General features: G+C 55.1%; 1 protein-coding gene across 1 annotated transcript; it reads left to right on the top strand.

The window, feature by feature from the left end:
* The first annotated feature begins 1,556 nt into the window (after positions 1 to 1,556).
* LOC118008818 (keratin, type II cytoskeletal 71) lies at positions 1,557 to 9,951 on the top strand. The gene is made up of 9 exons (XM_035002600.1): positions 1,557 to 2,003; positions 4,140 to 4,354; positions 5,061 to 5,121; positions 5,635 to 5,730; positions 6,098 to 6,262; positions 6,463 to 6,588; positions 8,032 to 8,252; positions 8,949 to 8,983; positions 9,740 to 9,951. Exons 1-9 carry the CDS (start codon positions 1,557 to 1,559, stop codon positions 9,949 to 9,951), a joined length of 1,578 nt encoding a protein of 525 aa, XP_034858491.1.
* The last annotated feature ends 304 nt before the right edge of the window (positions 9,952 to 10,255 follow it).

Genomic DNA, 10,255 nt, shown 5'->3' on the forward strand with positions numbered 1-10,255 from the left:
GGTAGGGATAGTGCGGCAAAACTAGTGGAGGTATTTGGAGATGAGGCCTATGGGTGAGATGTCCCTGCCTAAGGCAGGGAACAGCAAGGACGGCAGCTGTGGGACAGGGCGGGGCGGGGCAGCAGCTGCGGGGACGTCGAAGGCTAGACTGGTGAGCTGCCATGTACGTCCCAGAAACATACAGCCAGTGAAGCCATCGAGGGGGACATCGGGCTAGGATGTGTTCCAGGAGCTGGGAAAAGCCTTTAGCATTAGACCACAAGCCCCCATGTCCCCTACACTGGGCACATGCCTGGCAACAGAAGCTCTCAGTAGAGGTTACTGGAGGGAGAAAAGGAAGGATGGAGGGAGGGCGGGAGGAGTAACTAGGGGGTCTCTGAGCTGGAGGACCATGCACTTTCCTTACAAAGGAACACTGAGATGACATATGTCACAGCCTTCAGAGGGACCTCCTGGGAGCTGCCCACAGAGTCACTGTGGAAACACCTGCTCTCCGGGGGGTCCCCAGCCAGCCTGCAGCCCTGGCTCGCATGCGTTGGAGAGAGGCATAGAAGTTCAGTCTCATCCGGACAGCAGCTCCTCCATTTGAACTCTAAACAGATGTTTACAAACAAACAAACAAACAAACAGTTCCTGTCCTCAGCTTGCTCCTCCTGCTCTTACTAACAGATATACATCGGAAGAAAGACAGAAATGAGCAGATGGACCCCCCCAGGAGTCTTCCCTTGAGCCTCCAGGCCCTGGCGAGCCTCTCTCTGCCATCTCCCTGCCTCCTCTGAGTTGACCCCCTGAATTTTCAGCCACCTGCCCCAATTCCATCCTCCTTTTCTTCACTCTGTCCAGCGCTTGGGCCAGACAGTGATTGTGCCTTGCGCAGCCTCCAGCCTGCCCTGTGGGAGTTTGAGAGAGGTGAAGTGTGGAGATAGATCCCAGTTCTTGGAGAACCGATGGAAGCATATGACCCTCCATGGGCTCACGTCCCGTGCCAGGAAGAGGGTCACTCCACCCCTCTCATGCCCCAGCAGACACAGCCACTGTCCTCAGCGGGTTAGGGGAAGAGGCCACCAGAGGACACACCTCTGGTTGGAGCCCCCAGATACTCTACCCAGTGGCCTGCCCTGTCCGGGGAAGTTCATCTCCTTCTAGCTCCCTGAGGCCCCAGGAGGAACCCAGAGAAGATTAATCAGGATAGGGTTGGTGAGATGCCAGTGACATCCCCCTGGAGAGGCTGGGGCCTGGGGCAAATTACCCTATAACAGCAGGTTAATTAGATAAAACCCAAATTACATGAGCAAAGCTTGCAAGCCCAGCAATTTGAAGGTTTCATGTTGTTTCAGAGGTGGGGAGGGCTTGATCTCTAGCTCAGCATGGAGAAAATGACTTCTTGCTCCCAGGCAAGCCAAACCCATGAATTAAGCTCTCGGCTGCCCATCCACGAGCCCCAATGCCAAGCACATATAAGGAAGGGTGCCTGCCAGTCCTCACTGCAAGCTGCAGAGCCCGGGTAGGATTTGGTCTTCATCCCTCCTGCATCTGGTTCTATCTCCACCACCAGCATGAGCCGCCAATTCACCTGCAAGTCGGGAGCTGCCACCAAGGGGGGCTTCAGTGGCTGCTCAGCAGTGTTCTCAGGGGGCAGCTCATCCTCCTACCGGGCAGGGGGCAAAGGGTTCAGCGGTGGCTTCGGAAGCCGGAGCCTCTACAGCCTGGGGGGAACCCGGAATATCTCCCTCAACGTGGCCAGCAGCAGCGGGAAGAATGGAGGCTATGGGTTTGGTCGGGGCCGGGCCAGTGGCTTTGCTGGCAGCATGTTTGGCAGTGTGGCCCTGGGGCCCGTGTGTCCGTCTGTGTGTCCACCTGGAGGCATCCATCAGGTCACTGTCAATGAGAGCCTCCTGGCCCCCCTCAACGTGGAGCTGGACCCGGAGATCCAGAAAGTGAGAGCCCAGGAGCGGGAGCAGATCAAGGCGCTGAACAACAAGTTCGCCTCCTTCATCGACAAGGTAGGTCTACCTTCTCTTCTCAGAGCATGAGCTTCTGCTACAGCAGAAGGGATTCAGGTTAGATATGAGGAGGCACTGAATGTGGATGAAGCAGGTGTTTTCTTTCATCGGGGTGACTTATGTGCGATTCCCTGCAGTCTTTCCCAAGAGAAGACCAAGGGAGGTCTGTCTCTAAGGGCAGAGGCTTATGGGGGTTACTGGCGGGAGCTCCGAAGGAAAGACCCCTGCTTCTTACTTGAGGGTCAGCTTGGTGCCATTGCTAAGCCTGGCGTCCATGCAGGCTGTGTGTGTGGAAAAAGCCAGTGAGAGGGAATCTGCCCCAGAGTCTTCCTCCCGTCCATCGTGAGCAGGTCTCATGCACTAGTCATTTGACTGGATGGGTCAGGAGCATCCGTGTGTGCATTCCCGGATGGCTCGGCCATGGGCACTTTTTTCAATCAGCTAAGGACTCTCGAGAGAGGCAGAAGGGTGCAGTGGGGAGGACGTCTCCACAGTGCTCTGAAGTCAGACCTGGCTTCCGTTCTGGCCCCATCACTTACCAGCCATGTCTTGGCTAAGCCAGTCATGGAGCAGCTGTGTGGAGGGTTATTTATCCTGTCTGCACCTCTGTTTCCTTATCTCCGTAATGCAGATAATAGCCTACGTCTCAGGGATTGTGTCAGGTTGATGAAAGAAAATGCATGTGAAGATCTTGGCACAGTGCCTCACACAGACGAAGTGCTCCCAAGTGCTGGTTATCGTTACTATCGTTTTCATCTTCAGAGCGGTGGGGGAGGAGTGTTGAGAAGGGGAGGATCCAAAGGTCTGGAGGAGGCCTCAAGGCATCTTCCAGGCCAGATAGGACCCTGACTTATGGTAGATGAGAAATTATTACTCCCATTCTATGAGTCAGCAAAAGCATGCAGGGACATGCCTTGCAGGGTATGGCATCTGGGGCGAGGGTGGGAGGGAAGGAAGGTGAGATCCAGTCCTGGGGACTTGGGGGGCTACGTTGGCTACATGACAGTTAGGCACCAAGGGTGGGTCAGCCCAGGACAAAGCTTATGGTTGAAATGGTCAGTGGCCATCGGAGCCTACCGGTCCCCCTGCCCCACACCCCAGCTCTAGACTCCTGCTCCGAGGATCTCCTGCTTGCCTCAGAGGCCAGCACTGTCCCTGTGGCTCTTTACTCCTCCAGAATGTGGATACATCCTATCAGTGATCCCGATTGTCCAGTGTGTAGTCCAGATGCCAACTGTGGTGTCCTAGGTGTAGGGTTTGCTCCGTGGCTAAGGCTCAGTCTTAGGGATATACATGAAAGAGTCAGGATTGGTTAAACCAACCAACCCTGGATGATCTGCTGGGGCAAGCAGTTTGGTGGCTGATCCCATCTCACTGCTGAATCCCAGCCAGTTTTCTGAGGTCCTGTGCTTATGACGATAGGGAACACAACCTTATTTAGACAGTGGCTGTGCTCATGTGGATTAAGTCATATTTTAAAAATCGTGCCCCCCACAAACCACATGAGAGAGGAGTATGTGGACCTACTCCCTCTGGTCAGTCTCCTGGCCCAGTGAAGCGACAGTGGCATGGGGCGCACTGTCTATCCATCTTGTCCCATGTGCCATGCTTGCTCTGTGGAAGATGCTTCTAAGGAGCAGAACTAGCGCAGAGGAAGGAGGGCATGAGCAATGGTGGAGTTGGGGCCTGATGCAGAAATTTAGAATACCCAGAAGCTCTTGGCCCATTGAGCCTCACTGAGCTTGATAGGCTATAAAATGAAGAGCAGATTCCTTTCTTCAGAATGCTCAACCTTTCCAAAGATGGACCCAGCCTGACTCTGTCCTGGTATTTTTTAGGAACGCCCCTGCCCTGAGCTGGTTTGGTCATAATGGGTTCTGAGTGACTGGATGCATGAGTTATGGGGACACATGTCTGGGTTCATTCCTGGGCTCCCTCACTTATCAAACTGTTGGACCCTGGAAAGAGGCTCCGTTTCCTTCCCATTAAATGGGGTTAACAACTTGCCTGCCTCGTGCAGCTGTTGTGTGGGGATAAAGGGAAAAATGCAGGTGGAGCGCTTGGCACGGAGCCTTGTGAATGACAGGTGGGACTATTTCCGTGGGGGCTCAACAGTTTCTGTGTTTCGGGTCCCAGGTGCGGTTCCTAGAGCAGCAGAACCAGGTGCTGGAGACCAAGTGGGAGCTGCTGCAGCAGCTGGACCTAAACAACTGCAAGAACAACCTGGAGCCCATCCTCGAGGGCTACATCAGCAACCTGCGGAAGCAGCTGGAGACGCTGTCCGGGGACAGGGTGCGGCTGGACTCGGAGCTGAGGAGCGTGCGGGACGTGGTGGAAGACTACAAGAAGAGGTGAGTGGGGAAGGGATCCCCCTGCAGCTGGACCACTGCCCCTTTCCCTCTGAGATCCTTCTGCAGGAGCAGCAGCTACCCCGGCTTAAAGTTTTTGGAGATGAGGGGCAGTGTTCCTTGTCGTACCAAGCAGAATTATTCCAACACAACTCTGGAACTTGCTTCCTGCTCCTCCAGCCTCTGGTCTGGCACTTAGGACAAATGTCCAGTTAGCTGGCCAGTGGTCAAAGACTATCTCTGGCTGGATGAAGGAAACCTTGGGTAAGCTATTCATAATCTCCTGGAGCTTCTGGGTCCTCATTGGTAAAAGGGGGCTTAAATCCATCCACCTCCCAGAATGGCCAGGAGGAGTAACTAAGGAAACACTCCCATTCATTTGTAAGGCTTTATTCAAATTCTCAAGGAGGAGCTTGCTTCTTGCTTCCTCTGAGATTTCCCATAGAACATTCACTCCACATGCTCCTACCTCATTTTTGTAGCCGGATCTTCAATAATCACCTTTTTTTTTAAACTTAGTTACCATGTCCCCTAGGAAGCCTTCCTTGCCTGGTGGCCCCACCAGCCCAGTACTCTGTGGCCCACAAGCATCTGTCCCTCAAATGGAACCCTGCCTCTTGCTTAGAGTCTTCCTTGAGTGAAAGAGTGTTCTCAGTGAGAGGGTTCTACGTGAGATGTATTCACCGACCGAGCCCTGGCATTCTTGCAGGTATGAGGAAGAAATCAACAGACGCACAGCTGCAGAGAACGAGTTTGTGCTGCTCAAGAAGGTGAGGGGGAAGACAGGCCTTGAGTCCAGGGCTGGCCTGGGACCAGGGAGAGCTGAGCCTACCAGTGTGCTCTGCTGTCAGAGAGCTGATTCCAAACTAATGACATAAAGGCTGAGGAAAACCACAATCGACTAACCAGAAAGGGAATGAAAAGGCAGAGAGATGATGGCCTTCCTGAGTGTTTCATGTCCACCGTGAGGAACAGCAGAGCACGACACACAGGGGCCCCCCTGCATCCACAGGGCCTGACTCAGACATCGGAGGGATGACTGACAGCAGCCTGGATGGGGCTTCCTTCCTTAGATGGGGTACCCCATCCCTGCTGAGGGAGTGGGGTCTCAGGATGGGGCAGGGCTGGGCCTTTTGCTCCGTCCTCTCCTTTCCCATGAGCCTCTCAGAGAGAAAAGTGCAGCTATTTCGGTGTGCAAGGCACCCAGGCTGGCGTGGGTGTTTCCTTCTTGGCTGCACTGGCAGTGACCAAAGGATGCTGGCGGGGGGGGGGGCATCTTTCAGGATGTGGATGCGGCTTATGCCAATAAGGTGGAGCTGCAGGCCAAAGTGGACTCCATGGACCAGGAGATCAAGTTCTTCAAGTGTCTCTATGAAGCTGTAAGTCTGTGTCTCCACCCACCGCTCTGTGGGCAGCCAGTGGGTAAAACTCTGTTCTGGGGGCTGGGAGAAGCTCTTTGCTCTCAGGGAGACCCCCTGGCTAGCCATTCATCTCCCATTTCAGCCTGAGAGGCTCCCAATCTCCACCCTCTGGTTGGAAAGGAAATGGTCCAGGTCCTGGCTTCATGGTGGCAGGAATCTATCTGGGGCCTAGAGGGGACTCATTTTGCCCAGGGAGCAACAGCTTTGGTCCAGAGCCTCTAAGTTAGCATCACCTGGATTTGCTAATCTTGCTTAGGGGTTGGGTGGGGGCAGGGTGTTAGCCTCTGATAGTCAAGTCCTGAGACCAGCCCTGTTTCCCATGTAGGAGATCGCTCAGATCCAGTCCCACATCAGCGATATGTCTGTCATCCTGTCCATGGACAACAACCGGGACCTGAACTTGGACAGCATCATTGATGAGGTCCGTGCCCAGTATGAGGAGATCGCCCTGAAAAGCAAGGCAGAGGCCGAGGCACTGTACCAGACCAAGGTGAGCTGGGCTGAAGCAGGACCGGGGAGGGCAATCCCACCACGCATGAAGGCTGGGCCTGATCATTCCCAGAACAGAGGCCATGTCCAGTTAAGTGTCCACCATGAGCTTCCCCCATGACTTCAGCAATCCCGAGACATCATGTAGTCCTATGACACACTCATCATGCTCACCATGGCACTGTGCTTTGGGGTCCCCAGTTCCAGGAGCTGCAGCTGGCAGCGGGCCGGCACGGGGATGACCTCAAAAACACCAAGAACGAGATCTCGGAGCTCACCCGGCTCATCCAGAGAATCCGCTCAGAGATTGAGAATGTGAAGAAGCAGGTGAGGGGAGAGGTTGCCCATGGCCTGGGGCAGGAGGGCATAATTGGAGGGGGAATGAGTTGGCCAAGGATATCAGCCTCTCAAATCTCTGCCCATGAGAGGAAAGGGACCAATGAGGTCACTGCCTCAAATACTTAGAGCAGACATCCTTGGGGCATCTCATCTCCCACTCACCCCAAGAACCTCTGCTTTGAAGTCCTTCCTGCAGGAAGCCATCTCTCTCATTCCCCAGGATGGGCTCGGACCACACGCCCCTGTGCCCTCGGCCCTAATCACATGCCCTCCTGGCATCTGTGCTTCTCTTGTCCTTGTCACACTTTGATGATTACCCCACACCAGCCTGTCCCTTCTTCTACAGAACTGGAGGAAGGCAGGGAGCTGGCTGCTCTGTTCCCCATTGCTTTCCCAGCATGTAGTACAGTGCCTGGCACATAGTAGCAGCTTAATAAACATTTGTTGATGAAATGACTGATAAGTGGGCTCAAAGAGCACCCATTAAAGTGCCTCCTGTAACTATTTAACTATTCATTAAGGCCTTGCTCAGTCCCCTGCTGGGACTCTAGGTTGCAGTCTCAGCTTGAGTATGTGGGGAGACAGGATGAGGTTATAGAATAACAGCAGCAACAGCTCCTGTCATTTTATCACACTGAATCATCTCAAAGATTCTGAGGCAAGCGCTACCCATCGTTACAGATGAGGACACGGAGGCTCCGAGAGGTTAAATGGGTTGCAAGCTGGCGAATGGCAGAGCTGTGAGCCGAACCCACTCTGACTCCAAGTCCAGTGCTCTCTCCACCTTCCCAGGGGCTTTAGCACTTAGTGACTCTGTGACATGGGGCAAGTTAGTTGTCCTCTCTGCGCTAGGGGGTGTAGGGACTGCATGAGCTAAGGTATGCAAAAGGCATGGCAGGGCTGAGGGTAGTGCTAGGCATACAGTAAGCACTTGGGAAAGAGTAGTTGGTTCTGGGGAATGTCCTTCCCTGCGCCCCTCGTCTGTGGTCCTATGCCCCTGGGCGGCCGCTCTCATTGTACCCACAACACCACATTCCAAGGATCTCTCTTCCCAGACTTTAAACAGCTCAAGAGCAGAAAGCCAATCTTACTCCTCCTCATTCTGTATCCTTGGCACATGGGTGGCCAAGTAAATGTCTTTGTAATGAAGTGACGTGGTACTGAACTGGCCATGATCACAGGAAGGCATGAGGACAGGAGGGCAGGGTGCACTATTTTTCATCACCACAATGCCTAAATACAAGCAAGTGGAGATAGAGCTAGGAAGGACTTGCTGCCCCCAGAAGGGGCTCCGGCCTAGAAGAGGAGCGGGAGGTGGGAAAGGTAGAAGTGGGCATCTCCATCCAGGAGTTCCAAGCACTAGTGGGATTTGGATGTGGATGACTCTATTCACCCCTTCCAGTTTTCTAGCTTCTCTGATTCCCTGTTTAGGCTTCCAACCTGGAGACGGCCATCGCCGATGCTGAGCAGCGGGGTGACAATGCCCTGAAGGACGCCCGGGCCAAGCTGGATGAGCTGGAGGCAGCCCTGCACCAGGCCAAGGAGGAGCTGGCCCGGATGCTGCGCGAGTACCAGGAGCTCATGAGTCTGAAGCTGGCCCTGGACATGGAGATTGCCACCTACCGCAAGCTGCTGGAGAGCGAGGAGTGCAGGTGGGGGGTGCTCTGGCACGAGAGCCCCAGGGGTTTGAGAAGGACAAAAGAGAAAGCTTAGCACACACTCATTTAGAACAGATGACTCCTTGGAAGTGAAGGGGTGGTGATGATGGGAATAATAACAGTAAGTAATAATACCTACCCTGGCGTGAGCCCTCACTCATGCCAGGTACTGTGCCTCGGGGATTAGCTCATTTCATCCTTACAATTTTCCTGGGTATTCCTCTGCATACTATCCCACCCCCACCCCAACCAAAAACAAAACAAAACAAAACAAAAAAACACCACCACCCCATTACTGTTAGGCCTTCTTGTTCCATCTTCCTTACCTGTCCAGGTACAAGATGAGCTTGTCAGAGATGTCCCAGGGCAACCATTCCAGCTTCCCCAGTGTTCTCAGCAGATGGGAAAGACTCAGTGCCCAGGGCTGACCTTGGGACGTGTGCATGCCACCCTGCACGTGTACCTCGTGCCACTACTGTTTGATTTAGGTTGTTGCCTGCTTACCCCCAAAGATTCAAGGGCAGCAACCACGGCTTCTCAAGCTCTGCTTGTGCCAAAAAGCCCAGGAAATGTCCACAGGTGCCGTTGGGTTCAGAAATCCACATCAGGCCGGTAGGGACACTAGCTTTGAGGTTAATAGATTGTGGGTTAGATGAGTGCTTGCTCTTATTTTGTTTCTCTCCCTTACAGGATGTCAGGAGAATTTCCCTCCCCAGTCAGCATCTGTAAGTACTTGTATGCTGGGACCTAAAATGTAGAATTTGCAGACAGGAAAGGGCCTTAGACGCTCGCACCCTGTGTGTGTAGCTGAGCAAACTAAGGGCCAGAGAGCAAAAGACTTTGAGATCACACAGCCAGATAGCAGAGGCATGGCCAGCAATCAGGTCTCCTGATTCCGAATGCAGAGCCGCTTCCTCTGTATCACTCTGTCTCCCTGCTCCCCGGAGGTGGCCACTGGGAAAGCTGGAAGGGGAAACAGAGGATGAGTGTGCATGAGGCCTGGGGCCCCAGGGCTGCAAGTCGTGACCAGCCCTGGCCTGGGGAATTAGAGGCGGCGGAGGGAATCAGTGAATGGGGACCTCGGAGGTTAAGCTGACAGTGTTGGATCTCTGGATTTCTCAGCGGGACTAAGAATTAAACCAGAACCCCAAAAGATGCCATTTGCAGGACAGCTAGGGAGAGGGAGAGGTTGAAAAGGAAGTTTAGCAAAAAGGCTAAGAGAATGGGGGGTTGTGTATCCAGAATGACAGGTGGGTGTTTGGTACCTGGACCAAAGTGTCGGGCTTCTGAGAATGAAGAATCAGCCAGACTGGGGCTAAGCTGGGCAGGGCAGGGGCGAGGACATGGGGGACGCGGTCTTTGGGCTATTTTCCCCAGGGGAAGGGCGGGGCCGCCGGGCGGCCCCAAGAGACCCTGTGCCCCGGGGGGAGGCGCCCCGCCTGGCCCCGCCCCTGAGGGTGCCGCCCCGCTGTCCCCCGCAGCCATCATCAGCAGCAGCAGCGGCAGCGGCGGCTACGGCCTCCGGCCCAGCTCCGTGAGCGGCGGCTACGTGGCCAGCAGCAGCAGCTGCGTCTCTGGCGTGTGCAGCGTCCGCGGCGGGGACGGCCGGGGCAGGGGCAGCAGCAGCGACTACAGGGATACCCTGGCGAGGGGCTCCAGCCAGAGCGCCCCCGCCAAGAAAGCCAGCAGGTAGAGAGGGCTGCCCACCCCCCTGCCCTCCCGCCACCCCTGCGTCCCTAGCTGGCTCCTGCACGCTCTCTCCCCCGGCCCGCGGTCAGCCCCCTCCCCGCGCCCGCCACCCCACTTCTCCCAGCCCGTGTCTTCCCGAGCCTGGACAGGTGTGGATGGCCCAACTTGGTGAAATTCCTCCTGGCACGCGCCTGGCATTCACCTCCTTGGCTGAGGTCCCCCAGCCGGGCCATGCGCTCAGCTCCAGGCTCCCGGCCTTCAGCCCAGTCACTAACTACTCTGTCCGGCTCCCTGGGTCTCAGACGGAG

The sequence above is a fragment of the Mirounga leonina genome, unplaced genomic scaffold, assembly GCF_011800145.1.
Source record: "Mirounga leonina isolate KUSES-001 unplaced genomic scaffold, KU_Mleo_1.0 Mir_126, whole genome shotgun sequence".
Classification (NCBI taxonomy): domain Eukaryota; kingdom Metazoa; phylum Chordata; class Mammalia; order Carnivora; family Phocidae; genus Mirounga; species Mirounga leonina.